We start from the raw sequence: 19366 nt of genomic DNA, 5'->3' as shown, positions 1-19366 counted from the left end.
CGCCAGGAGATGGGATTTAAAATGGGGAGGGACCTCAGCTGGCAGGGGCTCATGGGAATTGTAGTCCATGGACATCTGGAGGACCACAGGTTGACTACCCCTGATCTAGTCCATTCTCCCCTGCAGAATACAGGAATACAGGTGGAACACAACATGATAGTAGGGGTGCCAACCCCCAGGTTGCACCTGGAGATCTCCTGCTATTAAAATTAATCTGTAGATCAGTGGTCCCCAACTTTTTTATCACCGGGGACCACTCAACGCTTGACAATTTTACTGAGGCCCGGGGGGGGGGGCAGTTTACTCCTCTACTCTCAACCACTGCCTTAACGCTCTCTGATCGCTATGGTAATGTTTAAACATCCCTTCAAAATAAGATGCAGACACGCCACAACAATTTACATAAGGAACATTTTATTTTCATGGAAATTTTAACTCATGACAATGACAAATCAATGGGAACCCTGAGCTTGTTTCTCTGCAATGAGATAGTCCCATCTGGGAGTGATGGGAGACAATGACACCTGAAGTGTGTTGTAAAGGGCCGGAGGGGGGGGGGGAGAAGGCGTCCTTTGCGGCCCACCTCCAATTAGTCGACAGACCGGGGATCGCTACTGTAGATGACGAAGATCAGTTCCTCTAGGGAAAAAAAGATTTCTTTGGAGGGTAGGCTGAAAGGCATTATTCTCTGCTGAAGCATGTCCCATCCCCCACCCCCCAGAATCTACTCCCCCCCCCCCAAATCTCCAGGTATTTCCCAACCCACAGCTGATAAACCTGTGCCAAGGGGTCCACTCTCCAAAGCGCCCTTTTTCTCCAGGGAGACTCATCTCTGATGTCTGCAGAGGTGAAGTGGCATTTCAAGAGGGCCCCAGGGCCTGCCTGGAAGCTGGCAACCCTAGCTAGTTCATCCAGCCCATCAGCCTTTTGTCGATGAAGAACTTTCTGGCTTCCCTCCAGACAAAGACCAGCTGACTATGGCAGCATTGTTTGTTTATTGAATGCCACATGATGCCAGTTGTGCTAAAAAGACACAGGAGGTAAAAGGTAAGAAGGAAAAAAACATACTGGATACAAAATGACATCTTTAAACCGCTCTACGGGAGTGGTATAAATAAAATATTAAGGCCTGAAGGAGTGGGCGCTGTTTGGGATGTGGGGGGTAACGATTGGCCCCGGACTGACAAGCGGAGGGCCCAATCAGGAGGCACAAAGCCTCCTGATTCGGCCCTCCGCTTGTCAGTCCGGGGCCAAGGGGCTGTCAGTCCGGGGCACAGTGCAGCTGCCAATCGCCGTTCGTGGGCGCAACAGGGCTATGAGGCCACGAGAGAGGACTTCGAGGGGTCCTAGCGCCCGCTGTATATCAGGTACAGCGGGCTTAAGGACTAGTTGTTAATAAAATCCATTCTTAAAATGTTATATCTGGCACGTAAAATCATTGTCAAGCCATCTTAAAGCCGTTTAAAGATCAAACTAGATCCGTGTTTAAAAGGGACAAGGTAGATGGATCAAGCACTTTATTTTGTTTTCACATGCGACTGAGGTAGCCCTATGGATGTTGCACAGAATTAGCTACGTTTGCAAACAATGGTGTTGCCTTGCCATAGGAGAAACCGGGGCTGATTGGGCACTTACTTTGTTTATTCTGTTGTGGATCCTGCTGAATCCAGATTGATTTGAACTCTTCCCCCCCCCCTCCCCATTGAAACAGAAAAATGTTCTGCATGTGGTTAGGGGAGTTCAGAAGGGGGGGGGAGTAAAGCACAGCTGGAGTCTCTTTCTTTTCTTGAAGGGGGGGGAGAGGATTGGAGGCAGCAGAGGAGGGAGAAAAAACCCACAAACGTTAGGGCTTCTTTAACAAAAGCTGACAGCTTATAGCCTTGGCTGATTGGTGCCTTTCTACCATGGAGTCAGCCCTGGCCAATCAGGGCTTCTCTACCACAGATCTCAGCAGCAAAATTCGAAGCAGCTGGAGATCCACATGCTTTCTCAACCCGATTCTTCAAATATTGATGGTTATTTCCACTCCTAAATATTGCAGGATAAAGATAGGGTCACTCCGGATCAATCACGCTTGTTGATGAGGGAAAATTTAGATCGGACAAAATCAAAATGGAAATCACATTCAGTGGAGGTGGCAGAGACTGAATCAACCTGGGATTGGAATAAAAGCTCCGTGCAGACCCCACCCTAGTTTCCCCCTGGTTATCAATGCCATGGATTTCCTTAAGAAGTGTGTGTGGGGGGATGTTATTAACTTAGAACGAAGTTCCATCTAAAAAGAACATCTAAAAACAATATGTTCTAATGATCCCAACTTGCCGTGCCCACAGACAAAGCCTCCCAGTTCCTGGGATATTCTTGAAATGTCCTTCTAACACTGCAGAAGGGAGGGCATCGCCCCTCGCTAGAGTAGGGGCCCAGCAGCATTGATTCCGATTTATTCATTAGGGTTGCCAACCTCTAGCTGGTGGCTGGAGATCTCCCAGCTTTACAAAGGGACTTCAAGCTTCAGAGGACAATTCTCCTGCAGCAAATGGCTATTGGGAAAGGTGAACTCTATACTATAAGGAGGTCTCTCTCCAGGCTTCCCTCCCCCCAAATCTCCAAGAATGCCCCTACCCAGGTCTGGCAATTCTACTTCATATGAACCTCTGCCCATTCCTGTGTATAGAAAATGATGCCATCTTCCAGGTGCGGAAAAACAGAACCTTTCCAAGGCAATAATTTTTTATGGTTTCTAGATATACTCCGTTTTCACAATTTTTCTTCAGTGGTTGATTCCTAAATACAAAATGTATAAATTAATAAAATTAAATTTAAGTTTTAACAATGCAGTAAAGAATTACTCCCACATACCTCCATAACCAGTTTGTAGTATCACATCTTACCTTATACTCTTATCAAGCAATTTTTAGATATATAAATAGGCCACCGGCTCTGTAAAGTATTGTGGGGAATGTCAGTCTAGTGTCCCTTTAAGAATGTTGCTGTGGGGCCTGTTAAGATTTTGTTTTTATACCTGGATAGTAGCCCTAAACCATTGACTGACATTCCCCACAATACTTTACAGAGCCAGTAGCAATTCCTTGGGTATACAAGGAAGAGACTTAAGAGACAAAAGAGCCTCTTGTGGCACAGGGTGGTAAGGCAGCAGAAATGCTGTCTGAAGCTGTCTGCCCATGAGGCTGGGAGTTCAATCCCAGCAGCCGGCTCAAGGTCGACTCAGCCTTCCATCATTCCGAGGTCGGTAAAATGAGTACCCAGCTTGCTGGGGGGTAAACGGTCATGACTGGGGAAGGCACTGGCAAACCACCCCGTATTGAGTCTGCCATGAAAACGCTGGAGGGCGTCACCCCAAGGGTCAGACATGACTCAGTGCTTGCACAGGGGATACCTTTACCTTTAAGAGACAAACACTGGCACATTCGTTCCTGCCTACCCACTCACAATCTGCCTAAGTTCAGTGGATGTCACATTTCCTCTTTGGGCTATCCCCCATCCCCAAAAAAACAAATTAAGAAGAATTGGTTTTTACACCCCTTTTTTTACAGCCCAAAAGAGTTGCAAGGCAACTTACAATGGCCTTCCCTTCCTCTCCCCACAACACACACCCTGCGAAGTCGGGGTGGCCGAGAGAGCTCCAGCAGAATAGCTCTAACAGGACTGTGACTGGCCCAAGTTTACCCAGCGGGCTGCATGTGCCGAGAAAAGAAATCAAACCGGCTCCCCGGCTCAGACCGGCTCTTGACCACTACCCCAAGCCGGCTCTTGAGCCAGCCTGTTTTTCAATGGAACGGTTATTACCATCTCTTTACAAAGATTTCTCTCGCCTTTCTCCCGCAAAGAGTCCCCAAAGGAGCTGACGTCGTCCGCCTTTCCCTCTGCTTTATCCTCAACAACCACCCTGCGAGGGAGGCTCGGCCCCGCGTGCGAGAGAAGCTCAGGGACCCCCGGAGAGTTTCCATAGAGGAAAGCGATCTCCGGGCCTTGGCCGGGCGCTCCGATGGCTGCGCCTCGCTCTCCCTCCCTCCTTCCTCTGGCGGACCGAAGCTGAAACTGACCAAGTCGCTTTCGGTTTCGCTCTTCGCTTGCTCGCTCTGGTTTTCACGGCTCCCCAGAGCGCAGAGAAAACAGAGGGGCTTCGGATAAGTGGAGAGAGAGAGAGAGAGAGAGAGGAGAGGAGAGAGGAGATCTTCCCCGCCACCCCAAACCCACCGCCCGCCCGCTGCAGTCCTGTCCTCCCCGAGATCCTCCGGGCACGTTTTGCTGGTAAGCGGATTCCGCTTGCTCTCCTCCTCCGCCCGCCCTGCCTTCCCGCTGAGCCTGCAGCCGAGGTCCGGTGGCGCTTTTGGTGGACCGCAAGGACTCTGCCCCGCGGCCATCGCCTGCCCGGTTCGGGGCAAGCGGCTAGCCCCGGGCTCCTTTGGACGGGCAGGACGTTGTCGCCTCGGTGGGGAGAGACCCGGAGCGGAAGTGTTGGCGTCTTCTTGAGAAAGAGCATCCCAGTACGGCGAGGCAGCCTTTGGAAACCGGCCGCTACCTTTTAAAGAAGTCCGATATTTAGGAAAAACGGGAAGGGGAGTGGGGCAGAGTGCGCTTTGCAGGGTCTGAAAACCTTCTAGCGACATATAAAGATCGATCTGCCAACAGGGGTGCTGTTTTCAGGAGCCAGGGGGACCATGCTTAAGAGCCCCCCCCTCCCCCCGTGTGAGGTAGCCATCTTTTTTACAAAATAGTACATTGTTAAGAGCATTTCTTAGCGGTATAAGGCCATGCCCACAGTGGATAAAAAGGTTTCCCTTTTGAAAATCAAAGTTCTTTGTGCCTTTGGGACACTCAAGAAGAATTGTGTGTGTGTGTATGTAGTTGAGTCACCTCTGACTTTATTATGTATTAATTTGATTTATTCGCCATCTATCTATCTATCTATCTATCTATCTATCTATCTATCTATCTATCTATCTATCTATCTATCTATCTATCTATCTATCTATCTATCTATCTATCTATCTATCTATCTATCTACCTACCTACCTACCTACCTACCTACCTACCTACCTACCTACCTACTTACTTACCACCACTCTCATAACTGCCTTGTGGCGGGTTACAGTTTGTCTGTGTTAAAAGCCCCATTAAAACCATTGCAGACATTCAACCATATACAAAACGGACTCCAAAGACATTAAAAAAAACATGGCAGTCTACAACCCACTAACCCCTGCCCCCCCCCCCAATCTAGTACAGGAGTGGGAGGAGGGAACGCAGATCACATAGCGGGTGCTTGCGTTCTTGACACTGGGGGGGGCCATCTGATCTTCCTTGCCACACCGGTCTCAACCATAGACGTGCCAGAAGAGCTCCATTTTGCAAGCCCTGCAGAATGGTGAAAGCTACTACAGTGCCTGCAGCTCCTCCAGCTGCTCATTCCACCAGGTAGGGACCAGGACCTAGAAGGCCCTGGCCCTGGTTGTGGCCAGGCATGCTTCCCTGGGGTCGGGAAAGACCAATAAATTAGTAACCACAGAGCGTAAAGCCCTGCGGGGGGCATAGGGCGAAAAGCAGTCCCTCAGATATGTGGGAACCAGACTGCGGAGGGCCTTGAAGGTCAAAACCAGAACTTTGAACTGGATCCGGGTGGCAACTGGCAACCAATACAGCTGCCTCAGGACAGGCTGGATATGGGCCCTCCAAGATGTCCCCATGAGCAGGGGTAGTCAACCTGTGGTCCTCCAGATGTCCATGGACTACAATTCCCATGAGCCCCTGTCAGCAAACGCTGGTGCATTCAGCACCAGCTGCAATTTCAGGATCAAGGCCTAGGGAAGGTCCGCATAGAGCCTTACAATACTAAAACAATAAAACACAACACAAATTGAATTCAAAAGCACCTATATTTATATTTGTATTCGTATTTGATTCATATTCATATTCATATTTATATACCACCCTCCCCCGAAGGCTCAGGGCGGTTTACAGGCAACAGGAAAAAGATACAGATAACATGAGGTAACACATGTAACAACAGCAATAACAGTACAGCAACTATAATCCCAACATGATAACAGCAATGATAATATGATAGAACTGCAAAGGAGCCTTAGCTCAACTCTTACTGGGACCCAGTGGGTTAGGCAGATTAGTGGCGGTCGTAATGGGGGGGGGGGCTGAGGGCCAAGTGGAAGCGATCAACAAAGATTTATTCAAGGTGCGAGCTTTCTAGTGCAGGCACTCTTCCTCAGACTAAATGGAACAAGGATCATAAGCATACAGATAGAAGGCAAACGTAAATTGCGGCAAATTAATAAACTGTGTCATAACATCCAAATTAAGCCATATGACAATTCTTTACTAAAACAGCTAATCGGTCCTTTTGAGTTCAGTTGTAGTTCACAAAAACATGGGAGAAACAAAACTGTCCATGTTAGTCATTAATGGCCGACACTTGTGAAAAGAAATAATTAAAAGAGATGAGTTGTTGGTCCCATCCGTCTCCACCCAAGCAGGCAAGTGACAAGCGCTGCCAGCAAGTTATCCTGTCCTGAGACTAGAGAGATTCGAAATCCAACGCTTACATCCACATTCCTTACAATCCCCTCTTCTTAAAATAAAAACGTTATTTGGGACAATGTGACTGTAATGTGGTGTTTGTAATATGTAATGTCCTTTCGAATCTAACTCTCTGGTCTCAGGACAAGAGAACTTGCCAGCATGGCTTGAAGAGAAGCTTCTATGCTTGGGTGGAGGCAGATGGGGCTTATATCTGTGCTCTCATGAACCTTGTTCAATTTAGTCTGAGGAAGAATGCCTACGCTCGAAAGCTCACGCCTTGGAGAGCCAGTTTGGTGTAGTGGTTAGGAGTGTGGACTTCTAATCCTGCATGCCAGGTTCGATTCTGCACTCCCCCCACTTGCAGCCAGCTGGGTGACCTTGGGCTCGCCAGGGTACTCATAAAGCTGTTCTGACCGAGTAGGAATATCAGGGCTCTCTCAGCCTCACCCACCCCACAGGGTGTCTGTTGTGGGGAGAGGAAAGGGAAGGCGAATGTAAGCCGCTTTGAGCCTCCTTCGGGTAGAGAAAGGCGGCATATAAGAACCAAGTCTTCTTCTTCCAAATCTTGGCTGGTCTTAAAAGGTGCTATTGGACTGAATTTTTGTTGGGCTGCTTCAGACCAACACGGCTACCCACTTGAACAATAAAACACAATAAAACATTTCTTACAAAATTACGGTTACCCAGCACATGAAAGCTTGTGCCTTGAATAAAACTTTGCTGCTCTTAAAGGTGCCCCTGGACTCTGTTCAATCACCCAGCATGGCAGCAACGGTAATCCCCCAAGAACTATACCCACCCAAACAAACCCCCTCCTGCCCAAACCCTATGCCTCGACGGAGATGGTGAAGGCATGTAGGTGTCTGGTTGTCTCCCTAAGTGGGGAGGGGGACACCCCACGATTTCCCTTGCCCTGGCCTCAACCAAATGTCTGGAGGAAGAGGCTCTGTCTTGCAGCCCCTGCAGAAATTATGGGGGATCCTATGAGCTATTAATAGCAGCCTTGCACGAGACTTGTGACTGTGACTTCCTTAACCGAATCAATCCATCTCAGCTTGAGTCTTCCTCTTTCTTCGCTGCCTTTGATTTTTCCTTGTTTTACAGTCTTTCCCAGTGGAGGTAGATTCAGGTGCGTGGCCATGTTGGGGTGAAGCAGCAGGAAAAGAGGGTACCATGGGCCACCAAAAAGACCAAGAGCTCTAGGTCAAATCGAGCTTGATCTCTCCCTAGAAGCTAAAAGGACTTCATGGAGGCCGTCAGGAAACCCCAGGGTTTCACAAAATTCTGACCGAGAAAGCCAGATCTAAGATCCTCAGGACCTTCCTCAGGAGGTGGTGGGTTCTCCATCTTGGAAATTTTTAAACAGAGTCTGGATAGCCATCTGACGGAGAGGCTGATTCTGTGAAGGTTCCAGGGGTGGCAGGTGACAGTGGATGAGCGAGAGGGTTGTGTGTGTCCTGCATAGTGCAGGGGGTTGGACTAGGTGACCCATGGGGTCCCTTCCAACTCTATGATTCTGGGAAAGGCCCCGTGTCCAAATAGGAATGTTGAAATAAATAAATCCTGTGTTTCCAAAGAGCAGACTTCTGGTAGAACTGAATTTTAAATTGTCAACGATAATTTTAAAAAGATAAAGAAGTGTAAAATGAAAGGACTGGAGCCTTTTGAAAGTGCTCCTTATCAAGTTGCTGTGTTCCCTAGAGCAGGGGTAGTCAACCTGTGGTCCTCCAGATGTTCATGGACTACAATTCCCATGAGCCCCTGCTGGCAGGGGCTCATGGGAATTGTAGTCCATGAACATCTGAAGGACCACAGGTTGACTACTACCACCCTAGAGGACCCTGGGCTATTTGCCTACCCATAGAGCAGCCCTTCTCAACTTTTTTACTGAGGTATTCTTCAAGCTACGAGAAACCCCAGTAGTGGCACGATTGTGCAGAATATAGTTGGGAAGCTCACCTACCCGGGGCCCCTCCCCTTTCCAACCCCTCCAGGCCCATCAGTGGCCATTTTAGGAGGGTGGGAAGGTCAACATGACCGTACATGGTCATATCCCCCAATAAATGCTTAAGATATATTAACATTTTTAAAGATATATTAACATTAATTAATTTCCACGCATTTGGGAAACACTTCCAGGGCCTTCAGGAAATCCTGGCTGAGAAAGCCTGCCACAGAGGAACGTCCTAAAGAAAATCATCTCCCAAGAAACACCCAAACCCAGGGTATCAACAGGAAGTCCTGTCGTGAATGGCATCTAACCAAAGTAAACAATCCCAATGCTTGTGTTTATTTTTTAGGTCAACTGAAAAGCAGCCATGGAAGGTCAAAGTTCAACACTAGTGCCAAGTCCTGCATTCAAAGAGATGAAGACTGAGACAGAAGATTTTGAAGACTTGACAATTGAAGTTAATCGCGGATTGAATAAATTGGTGAACATTGCCATCGCAGGGGTGCAGGGCGCCGGTAAATCATCCCTCATCAACGCTTTGCGGCGCCTGTCAGATTTCGATGAGGGTGCAGCCCCAATTGATGTGACCCAGGTCACAGATGATCCACAGAGTTATCCACACCCTGTGTATCCAAATGTCGCATTATGGGACCTGCCAGGAATCGGGACATCTAATTTTAAAGTTGAGGAATACCTAGAAAGGATAAATTACGGCCAGCATGATTTCTTCATCCTTGTGTTCTCTGAGCGCTTCACCACACAAGACTTCCAGTTGTCCCGAGTGATTCAGAAAATGGGGAAACGCCTCTGCTACGTGCGCTCCAAAATGGACACCAGCCTTGAGAATGAAAGAAACAAGCCAGACTTCAATGAGGAAGCCACCCTTCAAAAAATCAGGAAATATTGCTATGATAATTTGATGGCGGACGGCAATTCTTCCCCCAAGGTTTACCTCGTCTCTAGTTGGTACTGGGATAAGTTTGATTTCCCCCTCCTGCGAAAGACCTTGGAGAATGAAATTGAAGAACTCAAGAGATGTGCCTCAATGTCAGAGGAGGAGGAACCCAAGAGGTATGTTGGATCTAGCTAAGGTTCAACAATATTTTCTTGGCTGATGTGTTGGCTCAGTGGGGCTCTTGGCTCAGTGGGTTTGAGAGCCCTGACCTGGAGGGCCCAGTCTAGTTACATTTTATCGTATTTCAGAATCTAGGCAGGAGTGGCCCTGGTTAGTATCTGGTTAGAATCTAGGGAGGAGTGGCCCTGGGAGATCACCAAGGAAATCCAGGGTTGCTATGCAGAGGCAGGCAACGGCAGCTAGCTCTGGATGAGTGTTTCCTTGAAAACCCTCAGATTGCCATAGATTGGGGACCTGTTTGATTGAAAACCCAATCTAGTTAGCCTCTCTTTCCCCCTTTTCGGTATGGTCTTTGGTGCATTCTTCAGTGATGCTTTGCAGATTGTGTCTCCGTGTGTCTGCTTCTTATATATCATTAATTAATTCATTCAGTTTATAGCCCATGTAAAGGAAGGTTTACGGGATCCCCCTTCAAATCTCTGTGGCTTCACCACAGAGGGCCAGGAACCATGTTGGGACCAGCCAGTTGAAAGAGAGAAAGGATTTTACTTGAGAAATCATTCCAGAGTTACATAAAATCAGAGGGCCAGTAAAGGCACACAGTGTGACAGAAAGCAAAAGGAGACCATATAATCCCATCTCCACCTACAGCTGGGAGATAAGTGAGGATTAGACATGTTGTTCTCTAGCAAGATCCCTCCTGATGGAAATTAGGATCTGCGAGAATGAGGCTGTCTGTCTGAAGAGCCATTGCCATTTTTATCTCGTGGGGCCCCTTTTTGAAGTGTCGAAATAAAGCAATAGAAAAAATGTGTTGCCCTGTCTATTTGGCCCTGTTGTTTTGACTTGACCCGCACAGGAAGAGACTGGCCTTTAAATCAGGGGTAGTCAACCTGTGGTCCTCCAGATGTCCATGGACTACAGTTCCCATGAGCCCCTGCCAGCATGCTGGCAGGGGCTCATGGGAACTGTAGTCCATAGACATCTGGAGGACCACAGGTTGACTACCTCTGCTTTAGATGACACACTGTTTGAGTTGGCATCATGGAGTGTTTGTGTTGGGGAAATTAGATGCGAGCTAGCCAGGGTGTTTGCAAACTTAAATGGACTCCGGGGAATGGTAGAGGACAGGAATGCCTGGAGGATCATTGTCCATGTGGTCGCGATGGGTCGGACACGACTTCGCACCTAACAACAACAAAGCCAGTGTGTTTGTCTTGGGGACGTAGAGGCGCATGGTGGGTAACATCATAAGAAAACGCACAATAAAACCCCAAATAAAACAGAGTAAGATGCATATAGTGGAATCGTTGAAAGATCTTGATTACGGTCTGATTGTCCAAAGATAGGGCTAGCTTGGCTGCTCCCTTCAATAAGTAGGTTGATGCCCCAACTTCTTCTGCTAGTTCGCTGTCTTTTAGTGTGACAGTGGACTTGTCCATTTAGCCTGTTGAGACTAGCAGAAAGAAACTCATCCTGCATCAAAATGGAAGGAAGAGAAAGCCAAATCACAAATGGAGGCTGGATGGCAACAGAGTGGGAATTTCAACCCAAGACTTCCCAGTCCGACACTTAGTTATTCTGATCCATGTGCAGACTTGGCATCCGTGTCTGGTTTCTCAGTCTATGGAAAAAGCAGAATATTGAAGCTTTGTCCAATGCTATCATACATAAGTTCCGAATGTTCTATGTTTATCAGGGATAGTCCTTCCTTCCTGGTCCCTTTGAAAAGGTCAGCACTTGGACATTCATCAAGATCCAGATTCTGCTCCACCCACCCATCCACCCACCCACCCATCCATCCATCAGATTTCTATACCGCCCTCCCCTAAGGCTCAGAGCGGTTCACATACAACATTGCAGGGGTAATACATGGAACTCTCTGAACATACAACACAGTCACAATATAGATCTTGGATCTGCAGTGTAAAACCACACACATTCATACATACATGAACACTGTGTGCTGTGCAGTGCACGGCATGCCCTTTCAAGTACTTTGTAGCTGCCAGGGTATATTTTGCACAAATGATAGCTTTCTGACAAATTATTTCCTTTCTCCAGTATCTCCCAAGATCAAAACCTATGTTGGCTTTCAAATGAATGGAGGACTATTTCTCACGGAGCAAATTCATGGCTTGTACATCAGATCCACTAAAGCCTATCGCTAGGTAGAAGTTACGAAAGTGGGGGAGGAACGCGCTGAATAAATAACTGTCTTCCTTTCTAGGTTTAAAGCAGCATCAGTGATGAGTGGAATTGCTGGTTACTTCTCAGGGTTTCCCTTTGCCAAGCTGAAGGATGCAATGGCGCAAAAAAGTCTTGAAGAGGTGGTTGAGGAAGTTCACCAAGAATTGGATGCATTAGAAAATGCCAGACTTGACATAGCCATCACAGGGGCGTCAGGTGCTGGTAAATCATCCCTTGTCAACGCCCTGAGGGGCATGACCGATTATGAAGAAGGTGCAGCTGGGGTTGGAGTAATTCAAACAACTATGGATGTCCACGGCTATCCTCATCCCTTATTTCCGAACGTAACCATATGGGATCTGCCAGGTATCGGGACACCTGAATTTACACCGCAGAATTACCTAAAGAAGGTCAATTTTAGCCAATATGATTTCTTCATGATTGTCAGCTCAGAACGTTTCACTGAGAACGACGTCCTCCTGGCCCAGGGGATTAAGAAAATGCAGAAGAACTATTATTATGTGCGTTCCAAGATGGATCTCTGTATGGATTCCGAGAAAAGGAGACCCAACTTCAATGAGAACAAGACCCTTGAGAAGATAAAGAACTATTGCTGTGAGAATCTGAGAATGGCAGGAGAGCCTTCGCCAAGGGTTTTCCTCATCTCCAGGAGGCACGTGAATATGTACGATTTCCCTCTCTTGCAGGAGACCTTGGAAATGGAACTAGATGGACTCAAGAGGCAGGCGCTTATTCTGGCTATGCCTATTTTCTCAAGAGAAATCCTGGAAAAGAAGGAGGCTGCTATGGAGGCCCATATCTGGAAAATAGCCCTTGCATCTTGTGCTGCTGGGGTCGTTCCTGTCCCAGGGCTTTCTTTGGCCTGTGATCTTAGCCTCTTGGTAGGAGCGCTGCTTAGGTTCTACAAGGCCTTTGGGTTGAATGAAGATTCCCTCCGAAGAACTGCAAAGCAGGTCGGCAAAGATTACCAAGTGCTGAAATCCGCCGTCAAGAAATCTCCAATGTCCAACGAGATCACTCCAGAATTTGTAGCTGGTCTCATGGCCAAGTCGCTGATATGTGGGACCCTGATGGTGATAGAACTGGTCTTTAATCTTGTGCCAGTATTGGGCTCTCTGGTTGGAGGAGCTAGTTCCTTTGTCACCACTTTCTACATGCTGAAGAACTTCCTGAAAGATATTGTGGAAGATGCGGAGAACGTTCGGGCAAAAGCTGCTGAGCCTTCTGAGCCCGGCAACACAGGATCAAAGACCCTCATTCGGGAAGTGAGTCCCGGAAACGAAAAATATGAATGAGCGCACAGGATCAGAACCTGAGCACAAGAAAGACTTGCATTTCTGGCTGGTTTTTTCCCCCTTATAATCGACACCCAAAGAGAACAATAGAACCGAACAACCTTGTGTGAAATGAAATTTTCTCTGCATGCATTTCAAGAAGAGGACTTTTCCAAGTGTGCCGGTTCAATCAATCTGACATCCGGAAGCCCTTTGAAGCATCTTTGCTAATCCACATGGCAGATCTGGGGCTATGTAGAGCAGCACGAGCCACAAAGCTCTGAAGAGAGGGTTCTGGCTGATAGCTCATTCTTGTGATACTTTTTCCAACTAGGTATGGCCTGGCAACGGTGGTAAATGGGAGGAGGTGTGGGAACTTACTGGGGAAGGGGGTTGGGATCATAACTTCTATGCAGTGATGCAGCTTCTGGCAAGACTTCCGTTGTGACCCAGAAGTGGTAGTGCACCAGGGCAAGGGTTTAGCACTCACCCCTACGGCAGTGGTTTAGCACTTGCCCCCAAATTCCATGGTTTTTATGGAGTTTCAGGCCATGTGTTAGAACAGTCTTCCCCAAACCCCAGGCCCTCAGTACTGGGCCAAGGGGGGGAGGGGGGAGATGCTGGCACCAATGCGCCAGCAGGCGCGCCTCCCTCCCCCTGCAGTGCTAAATGAATAACCCAAGCCTAGCCGTGCTGCGGGAAGGGGAAGGTCTGAGCACAAGCGCGCAGGCATGGCAGCTCCGCATATTTGTGCCTGCCAGTGAACGCCACGCTGCACGGGGGAGGCGCCGGCACCGGCTCACCAGCGGACACAAACGTGCAGGCGTGGCAGCTCCGCACCTGCATGTTTGCGTCTGCCGGTGTGCCGGCGCCCGGGCCCCTCTCTCCCCTTCCGGTCCCCAGGCCTCCCTCTCCTCCTCCCCCCCCCCGGTCCCCAGCCCGAAAAAGGTTGGGGACGACTGTGTTAGAAGGTCACTGCAGTGCCACAGCAACTCTTCTGGTTTGTGCTGGAATTTGCACCAAGTCTAACCACCTGAGCATCAGGTCTCCCACCATGTGGGTAAGTGCTAGGCCCGTTTCCATCTGTTAGCAGGGTAAATAAGTCATAGATATGCACACACTGTACTTTAGGATAAAGGAGATAAAAGGATTTATTTATACTCTGATATTTATACTCTGATTTATACTCTGATATTTATACTCTGATAGTGCAAAGGGGAGATATGAACAAGTGTCTGTCTATATGGCTACCTAAGAAGAGAGAGAGGAGAACTTTCCGAGAAGAAGGGAGATATTGTCCTAAGAGTAGCAATCTAGGAACAGACAAGAAGGCACACTTACCAGATAGAAAGGTCCTGACTCCTGAACTCTCTGACCTATCTAACAGTCTTCTTGCTGCCCCCTTCAGGGTCTTCTCTTCTTCTCTTTGTACACCAGACATGGTCTATTCCGACATCATCAAGGAGCATGACTGCCCTCAACATGCAAAGTGGCCCTGGATACTTGAAATGATGTTTTGTTTGTTGTAGTGAGCAGCTTAGATCCACTTAATGAAGGAACTCAACATATTTATTTACAAATTGCACATCGTAGTCCTACAGGCCCGAACTGTATTATCTCCAGATCTTACAGCATCAACTCCTGGTTCTTCCAGATTCTTCCAGGAGCCAGATGGCCTCTATTCTAAACATTCACTATTCATTAGCTGTATTTTTAATTTTATTTTTATGGAAAACATAGAAAAAATGTATAGCTAATACCCATACCTATGCAAACAGAATAAATATCTAGTCCACTCAAATATTTTCTAAAACATGCACCGAGATATAGATTTGAGGACTCAAGGGGGGATTATGCATTTGAAAAAGAGATGGATTTTTTTTGTTTATAATTTTAGAATATTAAGTTTTTGATTTTACATATAGAACCATAGGATCATAGGACGTGGCCATATCCTGGCTCAATATGGATAAGCCTAAAGTAGCAATCCCCAACCTGTGGGCTGCGGACCACATGTGGTGCGTCGACTAATTGGAGGTGGGCCGTGAAGGACGCCTCCCCCCCCCCGGCCCTTTACAACACACTTCGGGTGTCATTGTCTCCCATCACTCCCAGATGGGACTATCTCGTTGCAGAGAAACAAGCTCAGGGTTCCCATTGATTTGTCATTGTCATGAGTTAAAATTTCCATGAAAATAAAATGTTCCTTATGTTCATTGTTGTGGCGTGTCTGTATCTTATTTTGAAGGGATGTTTAAACATTACAATAGCGATCAGAGGGCGTTAGGGCAGTGGTTGAGAGTAGAGGAGTAAACTGTTCTTCAAGCTTTGAGAAACCCCAGAAGTGATGCCAGTAGGTCACACCTCCCTGCCAAGCTCCCAAAAATCACATCACCAGAAGTGACAATATCCAGACACTCCCACTGGATGTGACATTGTGCTCCGTGATCCCCCCCCCATGCCAGAAATGGCCCAGCAGCCAGCTCCACTGGACCAGAAACAGGGCTGAGGCAGGCATGCATCACTCTGTCATTCCCCGCCACCCCACCCCTCTCACTCAGTTAAGTTAAAATGAGAGTACTGACCTCTCTAGACTTAATTCACTATCATGTGTGACAAGCCTTAGCCAGCAAGGTTTTTTTGTGTGACCAGGACCCTTATGCTTTCCACCCCATCATTGGCCATTCATTCATTCATTCATTCATTCATTCATTCATTCATTCATTCATTCATTCATTCATTCATTCATTCATTCATTTTATGCCGCTGCTCTCCCATTGGACTTGCGGTGGTTTACACAAGGTAAAAACAGTCAAAATACAATACAACCCCATAAGACACCCCTTACAGCACAATAGCAAATAGCAAAATAAGATGGCGACCTCTGATTCAACTTGTCTAATATCCATCCCCTCCCCGTTCAGCCGGGTGGGGGGGGGGGTAGGTTGGCATAACCATATATGGCAGGGGTAGTCAAACTGCGGCCCTCCAGATGTCCATGGACTACAATTCCCAGGAGCCCCTGCCAGCAAATGCTGGCAGGGGCTCCTGGGAACTGTAGTCCATGGACATCTGGAGGGCCGCAGTTTGACTACCCCTGCCATATATAGTCATATCACCTGATATATCTGTAGAAAGTGGGTGGGGCCAGATATGGCATTTGTCCAGCAGGCCTTGTGATTGGGCATTGAAGATCTGATGAGCCATGCAGATTTTTACAAAGTTGCTCTTGCAAAGCTGCCGCCTCAGTATAAGGTGCTTCACTGTGAATGAAGGCAAGCCAGAAAACCTCTTCTAAACAGCATATTGGTTTGAAAAGATGTCCCTTTAAGCACAACTTCTACCTGAAAGGTTAGTTACGATTGCAGTTTTGCATGTCATCACTCCCTGATGCTTTGTGGTCCGTTCTGCTTCTTGTGACATCATCTTATAGCTGGCTTCTCCTCCCTCGGCAGCCATTTTGTACTTATGACCAACACACTGTATCAGATTTCAAAAGATGGCCACAGGCTCAGTAGGGTTGCGAACCCTGGCTTGAGGCCAATAACAGCACAATATCGCAGGGATTCCCAATTAGGGTTCTGTGAGCATTCCCTAATATGCTGTTTTAATGGCCACGAGATAGCCCCAATATTGTGAAAACGGAACCAATCGCTTCTATTGTCATGGGACTGGCATTCTCATACAGCTACTCTGCCTGGGAAAGAGGGGCGGAGCCTAGACACATACTCCTGCCTCAAACTTCATCCTTTCTCCCCATTCCAGTCCTCCCTGGGCATGGCAGGGAGGTGTAGTCAGCTGACATCACTTCCGGCAAAGTTCCTGGGCTCCTCAAAGTCTGAAAAATACTTCAGGGGCTTCTCCACAGTCAAAATGTAGGAAAAGGCAGATCTAACAATATGTGGGTGTGTCCCTTGACTTCACTCTTGACCATTCTCAGGACACATCTTCATTCAGTGGCAGGGTTAGGGGAGCCCTGGTGAAGAGCCAGATTGAGCATGGGTGGGATGTGGACTGAGAGGCCATGTGGCACAGGACTTGCCAGGTAGAGGTAACTGGCAAAGGGTATCAGGGGTAGAGTGGGGCCAGCCAAAACCTCCCTGTGGGGCAGATCTGGCCATACAGGCAATGGGTGGACACTGGCCATGAAGCAGGGTTGCTAACTGTGGATTGGAAAATACCTGATGTTGACCGTGGAGGCTGGGGACATCGGCAGGTTATAGTGTCATAGAGTCTACTCTCCAGGAGAACCGATCTCAGTCATCTGGCAGTCAACTGTAATAGCAGATTTCCAGGTGTCACCTGGAGGATGGCAACCCTCAGAGGGGAAAGAGAGTGTCCCTGGCCAGGGCTCAAGACACCTTTATTGGCATAGTAATTCACTCAATTAACTCAAGAGTAACATGACTAAATACCAAAAAACTGAGTTATTCTATACATAACTAAATGTGTCCCTTCTGAATGAGCAAATAATGACTGTTTACTCACGTACATCAGTAACTTTAACAAGCTTTATGAGATTCACATAGCATAGATTTTTTAATAAGGAACTTAGAACTGTGTCTTAAATTTAAATCTGACAAATAATCCTGATTGACAGCTTATTGGTTTGAAAAAACTGGACAATCTAGTACAATATGAAGGAGGAGGAGTTGGTTCTTATATGCCGCTTTTCTCTACAAGAAGGAGTCTCAAGATGGCCACAAGAGACACCCTGTGAGGAAAGTGAGGCTGAGAGAGCCCTGATATTCCTGCTCGGTCAGAGCAGCTCTGTCAGTGCTGTGGAGAGCCCAAGGTCACCCAGCTGGCTGCATGTGGGGGAGTGCAGAATCAAACCCAGCTCGCCAGATTAGAAGTCCATACACCAAACCACTACACCAAGCTGGCTCTCAGAAGGGACTGATAACAGGATGTAAAATTGTGCCTTGGATGGGAGACCATCCCAATGCCAGCTGCTGATGGAGGAGAATTGTGTCCTTATTCCCTCTCCCATTGTCCTTTCTTCATTGACTGGAGCCCCTAAAGTTGGTGGGCTGCCCCTTTTAAATGGGTTGTGTTATTAAGGCTCTCTGTGCTGGCCGGTGCCTTGCTGGTACAGCCCCTTTAAACAGGCACCACAAGGGAGCCTTCACCCCCTTCCTCCAAACATTGCCTAGAGCCCTTCACACTCTCATCTGGCTCCAGAATCAACAAGATCATCAGCACATTTTTTGGGGGTGGGGGAATGCATTCATGATGAACTGGTAGATTGTGAGACCCATCCTGTTCTTTTTTTTTTTAAAGATAACTTTAAATGCCTAGCAGTACTGAATAGTGGAAAAGAACTAAAAGTTCAGCAAAGATGGGTACATGACAGTAAACACAGCAGGGAGAATCTCTCTACAATTTTCACAATCATGCCCAGTGTGAACTTGACCAATAAGGAGGGACCAACGATGGGCATAAACTCCCCTCCTGCCCCCAGTGCTGCCACAGTGTCCTCTTTTTTCTCATGCTCCACCATTCCAAATAGAAATTCAGATTTTTTTTTTTAAGGGAGCAGAATGCAGGCACAGGATGCGAATTAAAGGAACACCTGGGGCCATTCCGCACACATAGGATAGTGCACTTGCAATGTGCTTTGGCAGCTGGATTTTCCTATGCGGAACAGGAAAATCTACTTCTAAGGTGCATTGAAAGTGCATTATCTATTGTGTGCAAAATAGGCCCAACTCAGGTTCAGTGATAATTGAAAGTAAGTTTTGCCTCCAGAAAGGGCCCTAGTTCCACCCAATTGTTCGTCGCCTCACATCACACCTAGTTAGGTTTTGCAACCCCTAGGTAGGGAGGGGGGACTTGAAATCTCCTGGAATTACAACTGATTACACAACTCTGGATTACACAGCTCAGTTCACTTGGGAAAGACTTCTGCTTTGGAGGCTGGACACTACCAAGGTCCCTGGCCTCCCTAGGCACTATCCCAAAATCTCCAGAAGCTTCCCACTCCGGATCTAACAAGCCTATTTCTTATCCCCTGCTAGTGGCCAGATGTGACCTGGTAACCCTAGGATGGGCTCTATGGCATTATACCCCACTGAAATCCCTCCCACCCTAGGCTCAATCTCCAGGAATTTCTCATCCTGGGATTGGCAACTCTATACCTTGTCAAGCAGCTGATGTACGGGAAAGTGAATCTTCACCCACAAAGAACAACATCTGGGCTTCCAAGGGAAATTTTTGCTCCTCTGCTTTCAGTTGCAGCTTAGTGTGTTGCAATAAGGAGAGTGAAGAAATTGGGGCTGCATGCTCTTTGAGTTCCGT

General features: G+C 47.6%; 1 protein-coding gene across 1 annotated transcript; it reads left to right on the top strand.

The window, feature by feature from the left end:
* Positions 1-4083: 4083 nt before the first annotated feature.
* On the top strand, positions 4084-15282 carry LOC143837248 (interferon-inducible GTPase 5-like). The gene is made up of 3 exons (XM_077336856.1): positions 4084-4272; positions 8856-9577; positions 11812-15282. The coding sequence occupies exons 2-3, from the start codon at positions 8874-8876 to the stop codon at positions 13085-13087; spliced, it is 1980 nt and encodes a 659-aa protein (XP_077192971.1). The 5' UTR covers positions 4084-4272; positions 8856-8873; the 3' UTR covers positions 13088-15282.
* Positions 15283-19366: the final 4084 nt, after the last annotated feature.

Source organism: Paroedura picta, chromosome 5 (genome assembly GCF_049243985.1).
Source record: "Paroedura picta isolate Pp20150507F chromosome 5, Ppicta_v3.0, whole genome shotgun sequence".
In the NCBI taxonomy this organism is placed as follows: Eukaryota; Metazoa; Chordata; class Lepidosauria; order Squamata; family Gekkonidae; genus Paroedura; species Paroedura picta.
The sequence above is the reverse complement of the archived record's forward strand: the minus strand, read 5'-3'. Positions and strand labels throughout refer to the sequence as shown.

Excerpts from the sequence above, each read along its gene's own strand:
- LOC143837248 (XM_077336856.1), top strand. The coding sequence starts at position 8,874 with ATGGAAGGTCAAAGTTCAACACTAGTGCCAAGTCCTGCATTCAAAGAG. Across the intron at positions 9,578-11,811 it reads GAGGAGGAGGAACCCAAGAG|GTTTAAAGCAGCATCAGTGA; the intron begins GTATGTTGGATC and ends CTTCCTTTCTAG.